Below are 24,919 nucleotides of genomic sequence, written 5' to 3' on the forward strand. Positions count from 1 at the left end.
CAGCTGTAGTCGGCTTGACTCACTGTCTTTTGATATATCTGAAAAGTGGAAAAACAAGGACTTCTAAAATCCAGTTTTTAGTTTACCTCTCCTTGGCCAATTGATGTAAAGTTGAGTGCCATTTATCCCACACAGAGATCTGTTCTCAGGCACCGGTCCAAAGCATTAGGATGTGAACTCTAGTGATATATAGCCCATGCATTAGGTGTAAAAGGGGTCTGCTGGAGTTCTCTCCCTCTGGGGCTGTGATGAAATCAGCACAAACTGACAAAGTGCAGACTACTGACATTGCACTCTTTAAATCCCCACCCCCAATACACAGTGATTTTTCTCTGACTAATAAAGCCACAGCTCCAACTGTTTACTTTGTCTTTTAGTGGTGTGCCACTCCTCATTCTGCACCGATTAAAGTCGTAATCTGATCATTTCAGGCCTGCCACAAAAATATTTTCACTCCGATGAAATGGTCACATTTATTGCTGCAGTGTGTTCTTTTTTCCTATCATAGCAGAGGTCTGCAGAGGCTCACCACTCACTTCTGTCCAGTTGCCCACAGGGAGCAAGCATCTCCGACTCTTATCGGCTGGTGTAAATCACAGAACACATTGTCAGGAGTATAACCTCATCACAGCCACCTGCAAGGTGGAGCATAGAGCAGATAGAAACTACTGTGACCAACACAATATTTGTGAAGCTTTGTATCGTGGTTTACCTCCCTCAGGGTTCTGCTTATTACTACTTTTGTCATCATGTAAAATTGATCCCTTTCTTCTTGCATACTTTGTCTCACTGGCTGTAAGTACCTGTTTTGTGGATGGTCCGTCATGTGAGATGTCCCAGGTTGAAAAACTGCTGCAGTTGGTTTATCTGGTGAAAGCCTCAAGACCTCTTCTTAATAGTCAGATAGGTAGAGGTAGTTTTGCATGGTTCAGTGATAAAAAAGCAAATTTGTTTATATTTCATTGAACTGTCCTCTTTAGTAGTACATGCAGTTCAAGTTATCAGCAGATGTGGGAAGTAAGTACTTTTATTCCAGTACTGTACTTCCAATTTTAAATTATGTGTATTTTACTTGAGTAATTCTGCTTTTTATTCATGCCTCTACTCCATTATATTCTAGAGGGAAATGTTGTAGTTTTTAACTCCAGTACATTTATTTTGCATCAAAGATTCAACTAGTTGTTCCTGAATGTTTCGGTGTGAACCCTTACAGAAAGCTAAGTGTGGCCTCTTCCAGATGTCTATGAGTTGTTAGCAGTTCCTCCATGGGTTTCCTGTCTTGTTTTATTTAAATCACTTTTCAACAAGATGAAATGATCCATTATTTGACACACAAGTGTGATGCGCCATTTTATTTTTTTATTTCAATAAAATATTTATCATTATTTTTATTGGACACCAGCACAGAAATACAGACAATTCCAAACATTTTGAGTAAGTTATAATTTGTAAAGTATTTACAGTATTTTAACATTGTGCTCCTGGTGATGGAAAGTGATGGATCTAACCACCACTGGTCACATTTTATTGTGTCTGAGCACAAACCTTTCTGTGTGAGAATCACATATTTTCCCCAGCAGTAAGACACTGTAAATCATGATAATGCCGATATAGCAGAATGTGGTGTAAAATGGCAATATCATCTGACATCACACACAAAATAAAGTCTGGAAATTCTCATTTTCTTCACCCCTTTTCTTCGTATCAACATTCCTTTGGGTAAATCTAAGACTCTGACGGTATCCAGAGACGTAGCCAAGCACAAGAGAGAGGCTCTCACTGCCCTTCAATTAGCACCATCCAGTAGTCAGCCAGATAATGTTCAATTACATCCTATCTCTGCTTTACATAAACACTGGCCAAGAGGCCCAGAGGCTCAAAGAGAGATATGTGTATTTACATGTAGAGTGTGAAACATAAACACTGTTACAGAGGATGGTTTGCCAAGTAGAATGGGAAACTTTATCTTCACTGTGTTGCTTCATGTTTTGCTCTTTGTGGTGTCTCTAAAGTTGCTATAGTCACCATTCTTTGTGGTGGAAAATGCCAGACTAAGTGTATTTTTACACAGATGCCTTTTCTCTGTCAAAATGACTCCGGAGCTCTTTCCCCATACAAGGCCTGCACATAGTGGTGTCATCACCAGCTCCTGGGCTACTGAGAGATCAGAGAGGAGGTTTAGTGCTTTTAAAAGATTCCTGATGCAAAGATCTCAAAAGATAGCATCGTGTTACAACAGTAATTTGTGCCCACCGACATTGACACTGAGGCTGAATGACCCTTTAAGTGTCATTAAAGTAAGATGACACTTTAAATCCTAATAAATCTTAGTTGGGAAGATCAACCATGGGTTTTATGGCAACACATAAATCATGAAACCTTTATATGTGTCGAAAATGGAAAAACATGTGTTACCTACACAGAATAAGGGCCTACTTCTATTCTATACATCTATTGGACGAAAGCCCATTTTTAAAAGGTTAAATGTTAAAATATGTTTAGCCTTAAGTAGCGTGTAAACACTACAGCAAGAAACTCATACAACATGTAGATATAGGCCTGTAGAGATTTTTTTTAGGATAGTGTCTTAAAAACCTTCAGTGCTAACAACTATTTATTTATTTAGTAGAATTGTAGGGTTTTTGTTTTGTCCTTTGAGGATTTAGTAATTTTTCCTTCTTGTCATGTAATTCTGTCAGATTTTGCTACTGTCTAATTGCAAAAATGAAAATAAACTTTAAATACGCACCAACAGCAAGTCATCAAGTGCTGCTTTAGGTATGATAAAGGTCTAAAAATGCTCAGTCGTTGGGAGGAGTAGGTTACAGTTGTGGCATCTGACTCAGAGTCAGATGATCCATGTGAAATCCTTTTTAATACTTCGGTGTGAAACGACTCGCTGAAAGTACTTTTACTCTTGTGGTTTCAGCTGCCATCTAGCGTCCGCTTCTATTTACATAACTCATCTTATTATCAAGGTAAACGTGATCGATTGGTTGAGTCTGCGCAGGTAGTTTCGGGGGAGGTCAGGCTACATTTGTTGGGAGTAAACAAAACCCTTTTTTTAACCTACCGGAACTTTTTTGAGTTCCTCAGAGACTGCCACAAGTTAACTTTACTGTATTTTACCTGTGAAGGATGTGCCGCGTTAAAGTTTGTCAAAGAAAGTTACTAAACTCAGCTGTTGTTTGTGACTTTGCTTCCTGACTCATCTTATCAGCGTCGAGGCTGGGACACGTACCTACCGCTCCTTTAGCGTTTCGTTTTGTTGGTGTTGAACTTTGCCCTTCATTATGTGCCACTATTCAACATAATAGGTAAAGTACAGTAACAGTAATACATATATCTGGTGCCGGCTGGTGTGTAGTAGTTTAAATAAGCTCTGTGCGTTGTTAATGGTACTCTGCCCTCTGTACTGCCAATTAATGCCCCACCCGCTGTCCGCGCGCAGGTGCACGCGTGACCATGTTGTTTCATCTGTTCATACTCCTTCAACTCCTGTCATGTGGAGATCTGGCCTGCATGAGGAGGTTGCAGTCGAAACATGAGGACCAACAAGGTGAGAGAAGAATTACAAATTCATTTTTAAACACTGGGATTTATAAAGTTCTCCTGCTAACCATTGCACCTGTTTGGACACTCATCCCAGTGTTTGTGGATGAGGGGGACGCAAATTCGTTCCTGGGTCGCCATCTGCTGTTCAACCGGTTTGATTTTGAGATTTTCGTTCCTGGAGATCTGGAGAGGGAGTGCTTTGAAGAAGTTTGCAATTACGAGGAAGCAAGGGAGGTCTTTGAAAACATCCCGGCTACAGTTAAGTGATGCTGTCCAGTCAGTGAGGTGCTCACACTGAGGTCATTTCATGAGCATAAAGAGACAGGCTTTACTGCAGCGTTCACCATACTAATGTAATGTTTTGTTTTGCAGGATGTTTTCTGGAAGGAATACACTTCAGGTAAGAGAAGGGGATACATAAGCCTACATCTATTTGTTACTTAATTTTAAATGTATGTTATCATTACTAAATATAATAAAGTAGGCCAGTCCTTGACTAAAGAAAGTATCAGCCCAATAATGGATTAGTGGATTTAATCGTCAGATCTGTGTTTCTCCTCAAAGAGTCATGTGAAAGTGAGATGTGCTCTTAATTTTCTTGGAAAAGTTATTCAGCATGAAAAATGACTAAAGAAATCTTAGTTCACTAAGATAAAAAACGACCAGTTAGTCCACTAATCTTCAAAATGGGGGCGCCCCAGACACGAGTTGTTTATGTGTTGTTTAGGAACTCTTGTGCCTTGTAGCAAGCACAATTATGTGACTGGTGCTCTCAAAACCTGTTTTACCACTTGTTCAGCATCGCACAGTAGCTTTGAAAATTACTCCTGGTTCTGCAACCCAGTGTTTTGCTCATGTTCCAATTTTGGGTCGTAAATTACCTCTGCAACTCTCCTTTGTTTTGCATTAGTTTTGCATTATTACTGTGAGTCTGCTGCTGTAGAAAATCAAACTCTTCTACTGTGCTGCTGTCCAACCAAACAATCATTATTTGATATTCAGCTTGCTACCTTTTATTAAATAGTACATTGCACATTGTCCAGTAACTCACTCTTGTCTGTGATGATCCACAGATAAGGACAGGCGCCCCTCGCGGATTGATGTGACGTCTCTTTTGGTGGGACTGATTGGTGCTGGAGTGGCCATTGTTATTATTGGCCTCCTGGTATGGTATTACTGTCAAGGCAAATGCAAGGACAACTTCAGCCGCACAAGGTAAGTAAGAGGGTCTTTATTACTATTGGCACCTATATTATTCCTGCACACTTTCACCTGAGCATAGAATCACGATCACCTTTTAGCATTAATGCCTCAAAGCTACAGACTGCTACAAACCGCGAGCTTCCCCACACAGTACAAATATTTGCAGGTTAATTGTTGATAAATTGCCTATGTGTGTGAAAGTGAGCATCATGGTCCGTTTTTATTTGCAAGCCCTTTGATAGTCTGGCGACCTGTCCAGGGTGTACCTGTCTCTGGCCCATACACATAATGGGTAGATGGACTTTGCTTTGTATCTACTGGTCTTACCTGTTGAAGGTCAGAATCCCAAAGCCGGAGCTGACATAATCAAAGAGCTTTTTTGTCTGATATTCAGTTTACTATTGCACAAGACAAAAAAAGCATCAGATATTGGGATTTGAGAAACTGGAACCAGAGAGTTTTTGGTGATTTTGCTTGAAAATTGACTTGAATTATTATTGCTGATTAATTTTCTATGAATTGACTCATCAATGAATCAGTTAAGTGTTTGAGTTGTACAGCTGCTCTAACAATATGTTACTGCTTTTTGTCACACCATGTACTGTTCTTGTAGCACTATGGAACCTACAAGTAGAATTTGTTGTACCCAGCTGTATAACAACAATAAGTTAAAAGTTTAATTTAACCTTAATTCTTGAAGGCATTAAACAGTACTTCGCTGTAAAAATGACCATTTTTATATCAATAACTCACCCTATGTTATCTTAAATTCTTGAAGAAAACATCATGCCTCCAACATTGACAACATTGTTTACAGTGAACAATAAATCCAAAATTGGAGAAAATCCTTGATGAATTGAAGTAAATGGAGGTAGTGATTAACAACTGCAAAACTATATCAAATCATTAGTTTAAAAACTCTCCCACAACTTGTTCAGTAAAATCCAAGTGTCATTAATCCAAACTTTTTTGCACTGAAGTCTTATGCTTGTGTAGGTATACTACTTATCAGGACTCACATATACTCGCAGCACGGATGCAGATTATGCAGAAGATTTTAACAAAAATGTGTGTATGGGAAGTACTAAGTATAAGACTGGATAAGTGAGAATTGTACTGTACAAATTGTCTGAGAGTTTGTAAATGGATGTTTTGATATAGTTTTGCTGTTGCTTAATGCGGCCCCCATTTACTTAAATTCAAATCCAATTTTGGATTCTTGACTCACTGTGGAGATGTGCAAAAAAACAACATTTTCTTCACAAATTTAGGTGATTAACTGTATTCTTATTACTCTAAGTAGGTCACATATGAAAGACATGATATGTATGTCTGCCCTCCTCTCACAGCTCCATTCGGGCGCGACCGAGGAGGAGTAATGCTTCTCTAATAATGCGACGACTAGAGGAGGTGTCCTTGCAGCCTGTGCTCCCACCTGTGCCCCCACCTTCTATGGAGGAAATCGACCCCCCGGGGCTGCCTTCCTATGAGCAGGCAATCGCAAAAAGTGGAACGCACGACGCCCCACCTCCTCCTTATCCTGGGTAACTGCATTTGCATTTGTATTGTCAAAACTCACTTTTCAGGTTTTTCTTGCACACAATCCATAACACAGTCACAACAGGTCATTCACATATACTGTTATAACATCTTCTTTTATTTTGGTTTTAGTTCACGAGCTGGAAGTATTCGGAGGTAGTATCTTCAGGACAACATCTCTGCATGTCTGCCAACATTAAGCAGACAATTTACAACTAACATTTATACCAATTCTTTCTTCACCACAAGATGTAAAGCACTTCCTTATGCATTCCGTTTTGCTCTGATCATCTTTTTCTGTTGATACATTTTTAATCTGTCTAGTCTGTTGATTGTTGATGTTCCTATTTCTTAACGGTCTCTGTTAACTACTTCCAGGTATGATTATGCTTTGTAATATAACCCCATGTCTGTGCTGAGTAAGCTACATTTAACCCAGTTTGCTGCTTTTTGTCTAAATGAAGAACCACTAATGTGTTGGACATGAGAGATTTACACAGCTGGAGTGCTAAGGCCCGTATGGAGAAGTTGCTTCAGACGCAGCATGTATAGAAGGAGAGCAACATTAGGATTATGTTTCATTACGCAATAAGTATTAATTGCATTGGAAGAGAGACAGGGTGATTTGTGTAGCCATACAGCTTCCTGTCTCCTTCAGAAGGAAGCACAGTAACAGCAAAACTGATTTCAGTGGCATAATGGTATTATAATAATATTGTGATAAAGAATCTGCTTTAAAGGATACTACAAGTGTTTTTGATGTGCTCATCTACCAGCTGGCTTTGTTATAATTCCCTTTGGTTTTCAACTGTATTTCATCATCTTTTAACTCTTTTTATTTTTATTTTATTTTTTAAAATGTGCATCTTGCTGGTTTATAAAATTATAGTGTCAGGAAATGTATGTTTGAGTCAACCAATGAGAATGCTCTTCTAATATGTGAAGTCATGTTTACTTTCATTGTATAAACTGTGGTTAATTATTAAATGTATTATAAATACACAGAGGTGGAAGCTCTTCTGAAGCAGTTTTACAATATCTTACATTTACATATAACATTTAACAACTTTACAAGTAAATTATAGCTGCGATGAATGTGACAGCTAAATCATACTTTAACAGTTGTCCAACACTAATTTAACTATTGTCTATTATATGTCAGTCACTTAACTTAATTACTATTTTACAACCCTGTTGGATGCCTGTGTCTCACAAATACAAGGATTGACAAGGGAAGCTTTGTTAAAGCTGATCTGAACCGTAATTACTTGAAATGAAAATCTTTTATGGATGTTTTAAATAAAATTTATATTTTAATTATTTTCTTTGTCTCATTTTCCAATGTGTGTGAGGTTGTGTACATGTGTGTTAGATGCCTCTGTGTTGATCCTCATTTTTAGATTTGGTGTTAATGTGATCAGATTTCAGGGTTCAATCAGCCACGTTAGATGAAAACGGTTTACCCTTTAACTAATTTTCACAGCCTTTGTATTTAAAGAAACCAAGTTAATGTACTCAAAAGTCTCAAGAAAACTCCAAGGCAAGTGATCATGCCATCACAGCAAAGGCTTTTTAACATTTAAAAGGTGTGTTTTGGAGTTTTCAAGTCAGTGTACTGTTTAATGTCCTTTGTGAATACCCACTAGTGTTAGGGCTATATTGTATTTATGTGTAAATAAAATTAAATGATTAGTAAAATACATCTGAGAACACAAATATATGTTCCCTACAAGGATGCCAAATGGTTTAAAAAATGACAAAAATGGTTATTAATGAGGCTGCAAGACACTTTTTTAAAGCCTTACATAGAGTTTTGAAAGTTGCTCCAATGATGTTCGGTTTTTCAATACATTTTTTAAAAGCCTACATTTATTATTATTCTTTAATTCACTGAGTTATCTTGGCATTATTACAACAATTTCATCACATCATCAAAGCAGAGGCAGATGTAGCTTAATATAGAGATTTGGTGGTTCCATAATACTGTAGAAAAATCCCAGATTGTTAAAAAAAAATAAAGGTGGGAAACATCGTCACACTGTTAAAATAATCGCCTAAGTCATTTTTTGTCCATTTTTTTTTTTTTTTGCCTAAATCATCTCCTCATGATGCTGGCCTCCTATGATAAAATCACCTACATCCTCAGTTGATCAGATCATGTGATTTTACCCCTTTAAGATAATGGCCTATGTCAAGTGTGTGACTTAAACGGATTTATTATGCCTAAGTCAAAATAAAATGTGACTTAGGCAATTTTTTGAACATGCCTTTGTGACTTAAGGTGTCTACATAAGAGTGACATGAGGGTGTCATAAACATGACATGGGATGTGTCATGAACATTAATGACACTTTGAAGTAACATCAATGCTCATACTTGTCATGTCATGTTTCTGACAGGCATGTGTGACTCTTATGTAGACACCTTCAAAATAAAGTCTTACCATATCTGGCTTAAGTCACAAAGGCATGTTCAAAAATTGCCTAAGTAATTTATTTCTCTTAAGTTTAATCATTTACACACAGTGTTATTACTATGCCAATAGACATCCTTTGTTACATCCTTTTTGAGTGAAATGATCAATAAATGTCATATGGATGTTACACTTTTGGTGAAGTTTTTTGTGTTTCCTGCAAAACTTGAAAAAATTGGTTAGGCGATTATTTTAATAGGATGACGATATTAGACATCTAGCTGCACTTTTGGGTGGAAGGAAAGAAAACTACAAAACTTCCAGCCAAAGTCTGCGGTGCATCCTGGGAAATTAACCAACATGGGTACGTGAAACCATGCAGGGCTTGCACGGCTCTCCATAACGGGAGATGAACAAATACTAACAAAATCACTAAGAAGGCAAAAGGTACACTTTTCTCCCGGATATAGCACGACTTCACGGCGGCTTTGCGGACTGTACGGTGCTCTGACGGGACTGCCTGCCTTGGTCGGCGGGTCGGTCGGTGGGTTGGACCCCAGGCTGCTACGATGTATGTCCGCTGCTCTACGAAGCTCCGTCGGGGAAGTGAATCTTTCACCGGATGATGGACAGGAACTACCCGACCTCCAGCTTTGCGGACGCGCTGGCTCCTCCAGCACAGACCGTAGCTTCTTGGGCCTATGACCGCAACACAGCTAGTGTCAAGCCAAGGTAAAAGATGAAGGAGAGGGCACACTTTGAAGGAAAATGTCGGTGATGGAGGGCCTAGCTTTGCTGTTGGGGAAAAGTGCAGAGTTCCTTGTTTTTATCGGGACCACTGGAGGGAGTGGAGAAATATCGGAATTTGATCGGAGTTGTGGAGGCTTTGACTTGTCATTAGCCGCTTGTTACTGTCTCCCACCTTGCTAGTTTTCGCTAGCACACCGCCTCCTCAGCATGGCAAATTACAGAGTTAGTACTCTCTAGAGAGACACATTATTTTCTATTCTAAATAAGTTGAGGAGGGAGACGGCTTTAACTGCCATTTTATCAGCCTGTTTTCTTGCCCCACAGGTGCTCGCCAAAGCCAAAACAAGATAGGTAACTAGCCACTAATGCTAGTCACGTCAGTTATGGCACCTCAAATTAGTGGTACAGAGCTGTCGGTGTTGTTGCCTAAGAGCTAAGAGGCGACGTGTCGAAGTCTTTTCATATCGTCATCCTATTAAAATAATCGCCTAACTCATTTTTTCAAGTTTTGCAGGAAACACAAAAAAACTTCACCAAAAGTGTAATAAAAACATTTATTGATCATTTCACTCAAAAATTATGTAAAAAAGGATGTCTATTGGCATAGTAATAACACTGTGTGTAAATCATTTAACTTAAGAGAAATAAATGACTTAGGCAATTTTTTTAACATGCCTTTGTGACTTAAGCAAGATATGGTAACACTTTATTTTGAAGGTGTCTACATAAGAGTCACACATGCCTGTCAGAAATATGACATGACAAGTATCATGAGTATTAATGTTACTTCAAAGTGCCATTAATGTTCATGACACATCCCATGTCATGTTTATGACACGTTTATGTCACTCTTATGTAGACACCTTAGAGTAAAGTGTTACCAATATTAGTGTCAACAATAAAACACTGATAAACTAAACTGATAACTAAACAATCTCCATCTAGCTCTTCTTTGCTGGGTTCTTATCTGATGCCTATGGATGTGGCAAACTGTCAAAGAAGTGATGATCTTAAAGGGGTAAAATCACATGATCTGATCAACTGAGGATGTAGGAGATTTTAACATAGGTGGCCGACATCATGAGGAGATGATTTAGGCATTAAAAACAATTTTGACAAAAAATGACTTAGGCGATTATTTTAACAGTGTGACGATGTTGTTTAATTTTTTTAGTTACGAGCTAGAGGTCCATTGATGTCAATTTGACACTATTTTGACTTGATTTGTATTTTATAAAATAGACATAGCAGATATAAACTGCCAAAGTTGTAGAACTCTAACTTAGTCAAACTTCCCCAAAGCATACAGAAAAGGGCTGAAACAAATTAGAGGGACATTTCATCCCCCAAAATTAAAAATCCCCTTTTTCTCAGACCTGTAGTGTTATTTGTCAATATAGATTGTTCTGGTGGTAGGTGCAGAGTGTTTAAGGTATCGGCCTTAGAAATGTTTGCCTTCTCTCTACACTATTTGGCACCTAGCTTGTGGTGCTCAAAGCGTCAAAAAGATACTCAGACACGCAACTCAACAACAGCAATTCCTCAATACTTAAGATAATCCACAGACCTTGTTGTGATCAGTTTTATGATGGAATTATACTAAACAAGCAAAATGGTTCTAGACATCTCTACGGTCTATAACTCCTAACACTTGGCAGTTCACACGAAAACAATTTAGATTGATAAAAAACACAACAGGTAATAGAAAATGTGTATTTTAAATTTTTGGAGAGATGATCCACTAAATAGGACTACACATATGATTACTTAGTAGTATTGTTGAATGACAAGTCAATTCTTATGCTCCACTCAGCAGTACAGATTAGTTATTAGAGGAAGCAATCGTTTTTCATGAGGACAGTCTGGAAATTAACTGATCAGCTGACTGTTTCAAATGTTTTACCCACCCCATTTACAAACATGATGTGGGGAGGGATATTAGAAACACATTTCAATATAATGTAATCCAGTACAACGCCACCACTAACTATGACCTCAGGAAGAAACATGCTGTTGTAATTATCACCTCTGTCCATGTTGACAAAAACTGAGCATTATAATCTTCAGAAATTAAGAATATGTGGCAGATATGTTCTATTGGATTACATTTATTGGCATATGTTACTATATAGTAACAACATAGAGAGGAATGCATAACAGAAAACTGTTGGTGTGGTGTGGGACTGTTGAAGTTCTGTTGAAGGGAGAAGAAAAAGATGCTTATGACTCCCTTTCAGCTCTGTATTCTTCCACAGATGTTTACCTTCTGGCAAAGAGGGAACACTTAGGGTCAAGCTGGCTGCATCTGATTACCTCTGACTCCTGGTTCTTTTGAATTTTCTCAGAAAAGACTATAATGATGTGTGTCTTAACCTTTTCCCTCCTAAATTGGCACACAAAGCAGAGCAATCAATTTGTTTCTTTCGACATCAACAACAGTTACAAGGGAATTCTGTAACTGACAAACCATGTTTAAAATTTTAACAGCTATGCAGATATATCAAAGTAAAAGTATGAACTTCTTAACTATAGCTGCTTTTATGCCAGAGTGATTTATTATAGATTTATAGAACACAAATTAGCCAAATCTTTGCAGACATTTTTTAATAACATCAGTGGCCAAGCAGGTTCTTCTTTTCTACACAAACTGTTAAATGTCAAGTGTGTGGTTTGTGGTGGCCTCAAAGGTGTCCAATATTGTGCTTAAATAACTGACTGACCTTCTTCTGTGACACACCTGTGATAGTATGTGTGAAGCAGATTTTTTCACAGAATGCTTCATAGAGCTGTCATTGCAAAGACTGTACAGAACAAATACTTGAAAACAAGCATTCTGTGTGTCAAGAGAAGTCATCTACATAGTTTGGTGTTTCACTGCATTGTGAAGATGAGAGCTTTCATGTGTGTGTTTGTGTGTTGGTGCAGTTCCAGTTATGGTGCAGCACACCTTGATGCAGAGCTCCTCCAACGGCAAAGCTACACTTCCACCCACCAGCTTCCCACCTACACTACATCACACCTTCCTGCAGCAGCAGGTGAGTTTTGAGCACTTTGCACATTGGCTGCAGTCAAATAGTCTTTCTTTTGCTTAGGAAGGTTCCTAACTTCACAAAAACATAAGTTTTATTTTGCGAAAACAAACTAAAGATGCAGAGGGTTAGGAAGGATTATCTGTGTTGAAGCAGTGGTCGAGGGAGTGCCTCTTGCATTATGTAACATTTATGCTCCTAATAAGGGAGATACCAATTTTTTCCACAACGTAAACAAAATACTAGGAGACACTGAGGGTGAAATTGTTCTAGCTGGGGATTTTAATGAAGTTATGGACCCAGTACTGGATAGGAGTTTATTCAGACCTCCCCCATGACTAAGGAAAGAGAGGCCTTACATATGTTGAAAAGTGATGTGGGACTAATAGATATATGGAGGTTGACAAACCCAAATGTAAAGGATTTTACTTTCTTTTCCCACTGCCATAAAACTTATTCCAGAATAGATTTTTTTTCTAAGAAGTACTTCCCTGGCAGACAATGTGGCTAACTGTGACATAAAGACAATCTCTCTGTCAGATCATGCACCAGTCGAGCTATTCATTAAGGCCAGTCTAAAGACTGAAAGGAGGGGTAGATTAAACACTGGATTAATGTCGGACCCAATTTTTAGAAAGACAATAGAAGAAGAGTAAAAACCTTTTTTGAAATGAACGTTGGTAGCATTGAAGAAATAACTACTGTGTGGGAAGCCTCAAAGGCATATATAAGAGGGAAATTCATAGCACAAGCCGCTAAAAATAAAAAAGAGAATCTTACCAGAATTAAAGATTTAGTAAAAGAGATAAAAGATGAGGAATTAGATCTGTCAAAACACTTCTCCAATGGGACATTTCAAGAACTATGTAAGCTTAAATACTCCTTGGATGAGATTTATTATAAAAAAAGCGGAATATGCACTTCATAGATTGAAAACAAGCTTTTATGAAGGTGGAGAAAAAATGGGGAAATTATTAGCAAGACAGTTAAAGGAAAAAAATCTCTGCTAATACCATACAAGTTATAAGGCAGGGGGATGCACAATTTTTTGCCGCTACAGATATAAATAGAATATTCCAACAATATTATGAGAAGTTATACACATCTTCTATATCTCCAAATGCCTCACAGGAAGATATAGAACAGTTTCTCCTTAGTACAGAGGTACCCAAGCTCCCACCTCAGGAGGCAGCAAATTGAAGTTGACGGGAAAAGATAACTTTTGAAAATTTTTGCAAATAAGGAGTTGTATTTCATCAAAGCCATACAATATTACTGATAATGTGGTGATAGACTATATGAAACTTGGAAAACGAAAAGCCTCACAAAATTGCTAATTGTTCTCTTGGTAACGACTCTAACCAGTTAAAGATGACATGGCAGAGGGACCTGGGTGGAGAGATTAGAGGTGATAGATGGGAAATAATTGTGGCTGATTGTGGTAATAAATATGTGAGTGGCAAGGGGTAAACTTACACAATATAACTTATTACATAGATACTACTACACACCATCTAGACTGTTTGGGATGAAATTACTGGATAATGACTTGTGCTGGAAATGTAAACAGGTAACTGGAACCCTTCTCCACTGTATGTGGGAATGTGTTTTAATCAGACCTTTCTATGTACTCCGTTTCTTTTGTATTTTCTGCCCTTTGAGAGACAAAAATGTACTAAGATACTGTAAACTCTTATTATTAATAATAATAATAATAATAATAATAATAACTACCTGTTCCTGTATGGAGATATGTACTAAGTTTGTCATGTACCTGAGCCTTGAAAAGTTCAATAAAAACTCGAATTTAAAAAAAAGGAAGGTTCCTAACTGAAATGAACCAGAAGTCTCTAAGTGGCAGTCATGATAAGAGCTGTTCAAATTCTCTAAATGCCAAGGAAAGGTGCTTCAATGCTTCCTTTCTTATCTACTTAAGCAAACGCTGGATCGTCATATGCGGAAAAAAAAGGAGATCTTGCCGTCCCACAATTCCTTTTGGCAGCAACAATAAAAGCTAGGCACCATTTGCCTATGCCCATGACTATTTTGCATAAATGCAACAGTTATTATCATAAAGTTATATAGGACGTACATACATAGGACATCGTTTTTTGACTATTGGACCAAGGCCATTGTTTTTAAATAGCCAGTTCACCTAAATTAAAATGAACTCTCTGTCCGTTACCTCTAGTGTCATCTGTTCATGCAGATGTTTTTGGTTTATATGCTTCCGTTTGAGATGTCACCTTGTGATGCAAGTGCAAGCAATCTAAATAGTAGCTGTAAAGGAAAAATAATTTGTTGTACTCAAAACACTGAAAACCTTATTACAAACAGTAGGGTTTCTGTGGACAGTTATAATGGGGATCATTTCTTGAGAAGAAGCTACTTTAATTACAAACCTAATTTTTAATGCAATTTGGTTGAGGTAACCTTTTGAATGCTATCATTTACTTGGCACATACGATTGTGTTTACTTTGTTTACCATCTCTATCTCTCACTCTTTCTCTTATGACCGCCAGGAGCACTTGACTCAAGCAGTAATACTTCTGAGACCTCAATCATGAGCTTCCTGTCAGCCATGGAATCCAGAAGCCTTCAGGCTGGCCCTGTTAGTGCCTCACTACTTCCTCCATTTAGACCCCCATCATGGCCTGCTGGTGAGAACACATCCACTCATTAGATTTTATTTTAGGGACCCATTGATACTGATGTAGGCTATCAGGCTGATACTCACTTTTTATCCTGTCCCGTAAGCTTGTCCTGTCCTTATTTTGTCTGTTCTGTGTAATGCAGGTACCAACTCCTCCTCCACAGAGCTGTATTTGACTGGTGCCCTGCCATCTACTGCCACTTTCCCCTCTCCTGCTGCTCTGTCATCCTATCAGCACACTGGTGCCTACCCTTCCAGGAGTTATGCTACCAACCCATCCTTGGCTCTCCAGGATCCTGCCTTCAGCACTTCCACCAATGGCCTGTTTTCTCACCACGACCCCCTCCTCCATCTCAAATCAAGCCAGAGTGTGCTTCCCACTGCCCTAGCCTTCAATCATCTCTCTTCACCAGCTTTGGGCTCAACTCTGCCTGTCCAGTCCTCCACTTACAGATCAGCCCAGGAGTCAGCCCCCCACCTCCTTCAACCCCAGTTCAGCCTACTACCCTCCGCCCTGCCTGCCCCTCATGGTGCCACACAAGCCTACGGGGCAGCGGTTTTCTCAGGCTCTATTGAAAGAGCTCTTCAGCGTGAATGTAGTGTGATCAAACACCACCAGAGGCCTTCCAGCAGCCACTCCTTACAGGGATACTTTGGCTCTGGCAGTGAAGCGGATGTGTCCTACCAGCAGGACCCGTCTCGGCAGACCCCTGCGTCCTGCAGCCCTACCACAGGAGGAGATTCCTCTCAAGGGGTCAATCGTGCTCCACAACCTAAAACAGACTCAGTAACTCAAGCTTATTCGTCCACATCTGTGCAGAAGGCTAAAGACTGCTCTTCCAAACTAGCCCCACACCCTACAGGGGGTGAAGAGAGTCGAGAGCACTCTCAGAATCTGACAGGAGGGTCTCCTGACCGTTACTCCTCCCCAGGACAGAAGCAGAACTCTGTGATTTCTAATCAGCAGTCAGTCCATCTATCCAGCCTCATGTCCAGTAGTCTGTCTCAACCCTATATCACCCCCCACACCCAGTCACAGCCCTCCCATTCCTCCTCGGACAAACACTCTCCTCTTTACAAGACTCTATCTTCCCTCTCCAGCCAGTCTGAAAATGTGGCGACTGTTAGTCAGACTCTCGTTTACTCCTCCAGTCCTGGACTAAGCCAGGAGCAGGAGATCCAGTATGGAGCCCAGGTCCAGGGGTTATGTCAGGGGAATCTCTCTGAGAGCTACCCCACTTCTCACTCTCAGGGTACCCCAAATGTGACTTTTACATCTCAGTCGCAGGGGCAAGCTTCGGTGACTCAGAGCTATGCCACAGGACAATCCCTTAACCTTAACTCCTCTTACCCACCAACTTGTGTGCGAAGTTTGCCCACATCAAATTCTTCACAGGACTATGCCCTCATGCAAGCCACAGTGGGAGGTAAAACACATGACACACTATCCCAGCAGCAGACACAGCCCCATAAATATGTTTTGTCTGCACCGTTGCCTACCTATTCTTCAACTTCTCAAGCCTTACAAAATAACAGTAGATCCTCAATACAGGACATAAAGCCAACATATGGCAAACAGAAACTTGGTGAGCTTCCTCTTCAAGACATAGATGCTCTCCAGCAGGCGTCAATGGAAGCCTCTGCTGCAGCTAGCAATATGTCCGCTCACAACAATGTCATCTATGTCGTTTCAAAAATGGACGATCATCACAAAACACAAAGTGTTATCCGAAGCAATTCACGATCTGATGACCAGCTCACGGGACTAGGTCATGCGATCACAGCACAGGTAAAGGATGAAAGGATGGGTAATCTGAGCCAACAGCACATTCATCTAAGCAGTGCCAATGGTCAGGAAACTGCCAACGCAAAAACCACAAACTCCAGTATTATTTCGTCACATGTACCCCTTAGCTCAGAGCAGCTCAAGCAGCACTCTCTCCAACTAAAATCTCCTGAGCCCCTTCAACAAAACCACCAGAATCACACCCAGTCCCAGAGTCAGACTCCAGCAGCCCACACCCAATTTATCACCGTCCCCAGCACTCAGGTTCTCCTTGAGCCCAACCAGATGATTCTGCTCCAGCAGCCCCTTGTCCACCATAGTCCCAACACTTCAAAGGTGGTATCAGTGCAAGGTATCCAACCAGCCCAGGATTTGGGCCCTGTCCATGTCCAGTATCTCCAGATGGGCCGAGAACTGCTGGGTCCCAGTATTACTGAAACCCAGAGACAGCAGGCCGCGGTAGTGTCTGAACAGAGCTCAGGCTGCTCTGATTCTTCTAAACACCACTACAGCCAGTCAGCAAACCAGCAAACAAATGATGCCAAGAACCACTTTGCTCTTAACTCCATTTGCTTCCCCGACTCCATGCTACTTGCAGATGACAGAAATATTTTGTCAAATGTCGATGACATCCTGGCTGCCACGGTGGCGGCCTGTGGCGTCACACCACAAGACTTTGTCAAAGCTACATCCTCTGCTGAGGCTGAAATGGCAGTGATGGCAAGCCCCGTCGATTCTAAAGGCCATTTCCAGACTGTTGATATAAGGCACATGTCACCTAGTTTCTCCTCAGCACAACAGTCAATAATGACCAACACTAACTCCCTCATGACCATGACACTAAATGGAGCTCAGATGGCCACAGACTGCCACAGTCAATCGGTTCACCACAACAGTTCTGAGCTTGACACAAATGGAGATGGAGGGAGCTCTGAGAATGACTATCACTTAGCCGGGCAGGTGTATGACCCTCCAGGTCTCCAAAGCAGACTCAAAGGGAATGCAAAAGGTATTAAAACAGAGGATGGCCTCATGGAAAGCCCAGGTGGTGAAGACTTTTCCAAAAAGAAGGCTCGCTCAAAGTCCTTGACCAAACCAGGCCCTGAGGAGGATAGTGGACAGGCCAAATCTGCCAAACGCAGTGGGCAGGCAAAGCGACAAAACTCCAGGGGTAGTGACGTCAGTTCGCCATCTGCCTCACAAGGTGTATATGATGGTTGCCCACAGCAGGAGAGAATCAGACAAAAGATCCGTGAAGTGGAAGAGAAACAGCCAGAGGTGAAAACTGGCTTCATTGGCTCTTTCCTGGACTTCATCAAATCCGGCCCCAAGCAGCAATACTCTCCAAATCCTACACGGACTATAAGTCGACCAAGAAAGCCTTGCACTTCGTCCAAACCACCGCCGTGTACGTTGCCTTCTTTGCCTCCTAAACTGCAGACTCTGCCCCCTGGGCCCTTGATTCCACAGGAGAGCCAAGTGGTGAGCTCTCAACAGAAACGACTGGAGGAAGATTTGCAAAAGAACTTGGAAACTCTGCCATCGTTCAGCTCAGATGAAGAGGAAAACACTGGGAAGAACCAGGCCCTGAGGAACAGCATCAGCTCAGCGCTGTCAGCTCTGGATGAGTCTTCAGATCGGAAAACCAGGACAGGTAATAATATCCTGCTTGAGTTTGGCAAAAGCTGCCAATATTGCTACAAGAGCATCAATCTACATTCTTTTGATATCATTGTTACTCTGTGGATTATTCTTTCAATTATAATTTATTTTATACAACTTAAAAAATAATAACAAATCCCCACAAGTTACTAGAGGCAAAAAAAAAACAACCAAATACCCTTTTCAGGAGATGGTCTCAGTTTGATCCCAAACAAAATCTGGGGCGTTTTGTCATGCAAAAATTGAGCTATCAACTCTTTTTTTCTTTTTCTTTTTTTTTTGACGTGTGAGTAAGAGGTAAAGTAATATGGTGTGATAAGCATTGTGGTTTTTGCCTTGAAATTTCCAGAGTTTGTATGAGTAGTCTAGTGAGTTGTCTTTTTCATAATTCTCCAGATAACCAAATCCCCGCTTCAATGTTGAAGCTGGATCAAGTTCCCACCATGCCCCACACAGCCACCGGGACCTGTTTGTTGCGGGTAACCCCTCCTGCACCGACAACAAACACTGTCTCATTAGGGACTGTGTTCGTGGCCAAGGAGGAGTCTAAAGAGAACCCACCAGGCCAGTTGGCTGCACAGTTGACGAGTGTTGCCATCGAGGGACTGACTGACGAGGAGCTGTCGGACAGCGGAGGGGAAGGAATGTACAGGGAGAGAGACGAGTTTGTTGTCAGGAATGAGGACATCGAAAGCTTGAAGGTACAGTTTTCATAAACGAGTATGGAAAATAAATAATTGTCAAAGTGGATTTATGATGGTTGTATCAGATGTTATGGGCACTTATAGTTGAACATTCATAGGGTTTTTTTTCTCATGCTGTGACTGGTAGTGCATACTGAAATCTGTTCTGCACAATGTCTTGTGCCTGTGTCCAGGTAACAATGAGAGCAGGCAGTGAGCCTCCAGCCATCTGGAAAGTCCAGAAGGCTCTGCTACAAAAATTTGTGCCTGAGTTGAGAGATGGAAAGAGAGTCTTCTCAGCCACTAACAGTGTAAGTAAAAGCTAATACCCATATGTGCTTGTAGGATCATTGAAATTATTATTCTTTATCTTGCAACAAGTAACATGTTTTTCTTTGTGTGTCTAGTATCTTGGATACTTCGGTGACGCCAAGACCATGTACCAGAGGGTATATGTGAAGTTCTTGGACACAGTAAACAAAAGGGAGTATGTACGAGTTTGTAGTCGAAAGCCACGCTGCAAGCCTATGAACTCGCTAAGGTATGCTAAGAGTCATGTAAATTCCTTTTTTTTTTCTTCATCAGCTCTTCATTGGAGTAACTATTTTGTTTTGCCACCCAGGGGTGTTCAAGTGAAAACCTTGCTGGGCTTGACAGCCGCACCTTGCTCAGTCTCCCAGAGCCAAAAACCTCGACCCAAGCAGCTGAAGCCCAGAGCTGAGCCACCACCGAAGAAGAGGAGGAAATGGAAGGAGGAGTTTTCATCTACTGCCTCTGGATCATCTGCAGAAGAAGGTGGTGAAGATGATGGTGAAGAAGCCTTTTGACTTTTCTCATTTAATATAGTTTGGATATGAGTAGGGTTGCAGCGATATAGCGGTACCGCAGTATACCGTGGTAGAACAGTGACGGTTATCATACAATGGACTTGCTTATCGAAAATTTTATTTATTTTCAAAAGGGAGCCTTCTTACACACACTTCTATAAAATGTTTAAAGTTTCATTAATAATAAAGTGATTCTTCAACCAAAAAAACCTTTCTGTTTTCATTCCTTTAAGGTCATTGTAACTTACGATAATAATAATTGTGTGATACTGCATACCGTGATATTTCCTGAGACGGTTATCGTACTGTGAAAATCTCATACCGTTGCAACCCTGGATATAAGTCAAAATGATTCCAGTCTAAATCTTTTTCCTGCCTCTTCATGTTCTTTGATCTGTCACACACACCCTCTTAGAGTTAAACCCTCCAGTGCCGTTTGCTTCACGGTTACTGAACACGAGAACCACGAAGGAGACATTCAAGAGCTTTGTGGAGCTGCTCATCAGCGTTGCCTTAGACGAAGATGTGATGACAGCACTCGAGCGGGCAAATGGTAAGTGAATTGACTTGACTTCTCCTTAGTTTCTGGCTTAGTAGTAGGCCAAAAACTGAATGTGAAAACAAGCGTCAAGTGAGCCAGGTAGTAGCTATGTTGACTTGCCTTGTTCCAGATGAATTGCTGCTGCCACATATGAAAAGAGTGGACGGAATGATCACTGACAACAGGAAACGCCTGCTTAACAAACTGCACATAGGGCAGGTACTAAAGGTGGGTGTGATTTTATTGTTTGTTTTAGCATAATTTTCACTCCAAAACTCTTAAAAACAGAAAGTCAAAGGTACGGGACTTGGTAGCTGTGGTGAAAGTTACTGTCCTGTGTCTTCAGACGGCTCTAGACAGCTTCCCAGAGATCTCAGTGGTGACAGAACTGAAGAAAGATGGAGAAACCCCGGCCTTTAAGGTGCGTCTCAGTGGAAAGGCCTACAACAAGAAAACCATGAAGCCCTACAAGATGCCTAACAAAGTGCCACAGGTAACACATGATTATGTTTTGGTAAAATTCACTGTGCACCCTCAATAAATGTCCAGCAGAGGGCGAAGTGTTACCACGTTGTCTTTCTGACTCATTCCTTATTTATGTTGAGCACTGAAGCTATAGTTCTCCTTCCTATCATAATGTCTCTTATGAGACTAATATCAGGGGGGAAAAAAGAGAATTTTCATATTTCATTGAAAAGTTTTTTTTCTTCCTTTCTAGGAGTATACAGTGGATCAGCAGAAAACTCAGTGGTTCTCTCTGTACCACTCTTTGCAACATTACAAGTACCACACGTACCTCATGTGTAAGGACGAGGTGAGACACTTGATGTTTAGTTTGTGCTGAGTCAGTGCAGCTTTTAACCTATGACAAGTAATATTTGTAGATTTAAATCCAGTTGCTAATTATCCTGGTTTAATTTTGATCTACTAAGGCCTATTTTAAATATTTTTTCTGCCCACCAGATTGCATCTATGAGGGTGCAGACGGGGGACCTGGGGCAGGAGGAGACGGTACAGAAGTGTCTGCAGAACGGAGCTTGGGTAGAAGGGCTCTATGATCGCTTTGGAGAGCTAATCAATCAAGTGCAGCAGGCCTGCAGATGATCCAGCCTTTGACTTGGTTTGAAACAAAAACAAAAACAACAACTTAAAACAACAAAGCCCAACACTTTAGAACATGAGGATGCCTCCGGCTTAAAATGGCAGCAGAGAAGGATGGAGTGTGTCTCTCCTTCCAGCCACAGAGAGATTTGAATCAGGGACCTGTCATCTGACTTGCCTGTGGGACGTTTGGGGGCCTGTAGGCTAAAAGTGGCAGCAGATGATCAGGCAGACAGCAGTACAGTTAAAAGTCTGCATCACTGCATCCCAGCAGAGAGCAGTCACTTGATCAGCAGAGGACAAGGACTTTGGTTTTGGGAGCATTTTTGGAAGACTTCCACATAATGCTTCACTTAGTCTTTGTAGGTTTTTGTAGTTACAAGCCCACTTTTTATGGGCTTTTTCATAGATTGATAATGACTTCTTTTTTTTTTTTTTAGCTAAATGCCAGATTATAACCAGTGATTATGCACTAGATAGAAAGCAATCGGCATAGGAATTAGAGCACAACAAATAAAAATGCAGAAATCTAATTGCCTACAGTTATAACAAGCCTTCATCAATCATTTGATAAGTAGGCTCTCATACTGAGAAGTTGATTTATTGTATAAAAAAAGAAAAAAATCTTTATATATTACGTATAACCGTAGTTATATACTGTTTGTAAAACATCCATTTTTTAATGGAGCGCCAACTTATATATATAATGTACATTTTGTATAAAAGAACAGGGAGATGGGAACTGCAGTGATTCTGTTAGGGAGGAATTTAGTAACTATATACTGTATCTATATTGTGGTTTAACTTTTGTGCTTCAAACACCCACTTGCTTAAGATGCAAGTCAGTGCCATTCTAGTACTGCTTTTATGAATTTTGTTAATCAAATGTTATGACCTTTGGCTTACCTGCGGGTAAAATGAAATAAATAAAAGTTTTCTTTATACTCCCTTTACAGACATAGCCCACATTTTATGACAAATAGATATATATTTTTCACAGAGGTAAATATTGTTATGTTCTCGTTACAATTTCTAAGAGACTTTTTCATTGTTTTTTCACAGTTTTACAAAATGGACACTTTATAAGTCAGTTATCAATTTTATGCTATCAAAAATAAACTTGTTCTTTAAAGATGCAGTTTGTAAATAAAGTGACGCATGTATTAGATGTGTGCTTCGGTATGGTTTGTCTGAGACGGTTAGCGTCTTCCAAATGACCTGGGGTGTTGCGTGTGATGTGCCACATTTTGAAAATGCTGTAGTCTTAAAGGGTTTTTCCATGATCTCATTACATTTGGAGGTAACTTTTTGAACAGGAGATTGTGACTAAATGAACATCTGTGAGGTATTTTTACCTGGAAGACACTTTTGGATGTTAGCAGTTTCAGAGTGAACTGTGTACTAAGGTTGTTTGGTGCTTAAAATCTGCTCCTTTACAAAGGATCTGACCACTCTGGTGTTATTTCGTAGGCAATGCTGACAGCTGTCTTAGATGTTAGAGTGTGTTAGGGTGTCAGTGACACAATAGCACCTCCAAAAGCCTCAACTTGAGCTTCTTTGCACTCCAGGAAAGTCCAATTAACGCTGATCTGAACAGTGAACTCTTTCCTGGTTTGACTCATACACTGACTACTACTAAATACAACTTTACTTCTGGTCTCAACTCCAAAATGATTTGTCCTCAGTTTGTGTAAAACGTCACCTGTTTGCTGGAGCGTGCAGTTAATATTGGCTTATATTTCTGAGAGGGGAGGACATTGTTGTGATGCTCGCCCACCATGCTCTCATGACCTAACTATTCACTGGGAATGGGTGGCTGACTTTGTGTCGTCTGAGAGAGTCTTGAGCCTGTTGAATAAAATATGATTGTCCCGCCAGTCCAGCCACAATGCAAAATTACTGGCAACCCCCAAACAACAAAAGTGTCTCTGTGCTGCAGCGGCGGCTCTGTGAGGAAAGCCACTGTCCTCTGTCCTTTAGAGTTGCGGAGGACGGCCAGTCAGGCAAGCGTTTGAGATTCCAGTACGGGCAAAACTGGTGGAGACAGATACTGAGTGTGTGCTCTCCAGATGAAAAGCAGATGATTTTTATGCACTGCATTGTTCCATATGTGGGAGACAGACTGAGAGGACCCTTGAGGCAGCGTGAGAATGTTGGCTGAGTGTTGGATAAAACTGCAAAACACTCTGCCTATTGGTTTTGGCCCTGTGGTAAAACCTAATGTACTGTGTGGTGATGGTGCAGTTATAAAGCTGGTTTAATCAGTCCCATACTCACTTGCTGAACATCTGCAGCTGTGGAGAGTAACTAAGCCCATTTACACAAATACTCTACTTTTATGCTACTTTATTGTCATATTTCACATTGATTCTGAGAAATATATTGATCTTTTACTTTTATTTTAACGGGTATAGATACTAGAAAGTTAATATTCTATTAAACAGACACACTAAACCATGTTTCTAAACTTTCTGATTTGTGACTTTTACATAAAAGCAGTCTCTCGTTGGAGCCTCTTCTTACGTTTTATGCCTGCTAATTCCACAATTTTTCAGTTCTGAACTTCTCAGATGGCGAGTTAAAGAGGTTAAAGTTCCAAAATGTTCACAGTAAAAAGGAAAAATTAAAAAAAATGGATATACAGTAGATTTGTCTTTCAGAACCTTATTATGTTTTTCATTTTTTCAAATTTTGCAATCACCCTTGGAGGGAGCCTGAACCTTCGGGTATCAATGGTAGCATTCCTACGGGGGCTGGGAATCCTTGAAAACACCACATTGAAAGTCAAGTGTTTTCAAGGATTCTCAGTATCTGTAAGAATTGAAAAGTGATTGGGTTTTGAATTTTACATGGTTGAAACTGCTTGAAATGTATGGTAGGCTATATAGGATGCTAAGTCTCCTTACAAATAGGTGACACATTTTGAGACAGTTTTAAATTTGTCACCACTCTGTAAAACGATGTCACAAAACAGCTTTGGTTGTTTAGAGCACAGTAACAAGTTTAACAACTTTTTTAATGTAATTTTTTTTTTACCACAGCTGTAAGGGTGCTGGAAACAGTTGAAATGCACCTTGAACTGTCCTTGAATTTGACTTTGGAAAGAGTGAAAGGACCCTGCATTGGAATAAACTATAAATAATGTGTTTATAGAGTAATTAAAACCAACTCCACCT

At 40.2% G+C, this 24,919-nt stretch overlaps 2 protein-coding genes across 2 annotated transcripts; both read left to right on the forward strand.

Annotated features, from left to right (window-relative positions):
* Positions 1–3,017: 3,017 nt before the first annotated feature.
* On the forward strand, positions 3,018–7,614 carry prrg4 (proline rich Gla (G-carboxyglutamic acid) 4 (transmembrane)). Its single transcript, XM_059353270.1, has 7 exons — positions 3,018–3,317; positions 3,452–3,559; positions 3,650–3,813; positions 3,928–3,955; positions 4,629–4,770; positions 6,108–6,302; positions 6,430–7,614. The coding sequence occupies exons 2-7, from the start codon at positions 3,466–3,468 to the stop codon at positions 6,455–6,457; spliced, it is 651 nt and encodes a 216-aa protein (XP_059209253.1). The 5' UTR covers positions 3,018–3,317; positions 3,452–3,465; the 3' UTR covers positions 6,458–7,614.
* Positions 7,615–9,040: 1,426 nt separating this feature from the next.
* Positions 9,041–23,183, forward strand: qser1 (glutamine and serine rich 1). Its single transcript, XM_059355631.1, has 13 exons — positions 9,041–9,442; positions 12,386–12,495; positions 15,013–15,150; positions 15,287–18,583; positions 18,988–19,292; positions 19,469–19,585; positions 19,682–19,815; positions 19,897–20,084; positions 20,517–20,654; positions 20,773–20,870; positions 20,989–21,135; positions 21,361–21,456; positions 21,606–23,183. The coding sequence occupies exons 1-13, from the start codon at positions 9,333–9,335 to the stop codon at positions 21,744–21,746; spliced, it is 5,019 nt and encodes a 1,672-aa protein (XP_059211614.1). The 5' UTR covers positions 9,041–9,332; the 3' UTR covers positions 21,747–23,183.
* The last annotated feature ends 1,736 nt before the right edge of the window (positions 23,184–24,919 follow it).

Source organism: Centropristis striata, chromosome 2 (assembly GCF_030273125.1).
Source record: "Centropristis striata isolate RG_2023a ecotype Rhode Island chromosome 2, C.striata_1.0, whole genome shotgun sequence".
In the NCBI taxonomy this organism is placed as follows: domain Eukaryota; kingdom Metazoa; phylum Chordata; class Actinopteri; order Perciformes; family Serranidae; genus Centropristis; species Centropristis striata.

Coding starts and splice junctions, on each gene's coding strand:
- prrg4 (XM_059353270.1), top strand. CDS start 3,466: ATGTTGTTTCATCTGTTCATACTCCTTCAACTCCTGTCATGTGGAGAT. Junction 3,956..4,628: donor CTGGAAGGAATACACTTCAG/GTAAGAGAAGGG, acceptor GATGATCCACAG/ATAAGGACAGGCGCCCCTCG. Junction 4,771..6,107: donor GACAACTTCAGCCGCACAAG/GTAAGTAAGAGG, acceptor CTCCTCTCACAG/CTCCATTCGGGCGCGACCGA.
- qser1 (XM_059355631.1), top strand. CDS start 9,333: ATGATGGACAGGAACTACCCGACCTCCAGCTTTGCGGACGCGCTGGCT. Junction 12,496..15,012: donor ACACCTTCCTGCAGCAGCAG/GTGAGTTTTGAG, acceptor TATGACCGCCAG/GAGCACTTGACTCAAGCAGT. Junction 19,293..19,468: donor AGGACATCGAAAGCTTGAAG/GTACAGTTTTCA, acceptor GCCTGTGTCCAG/GTAACAATGAGAGCAGGCAG.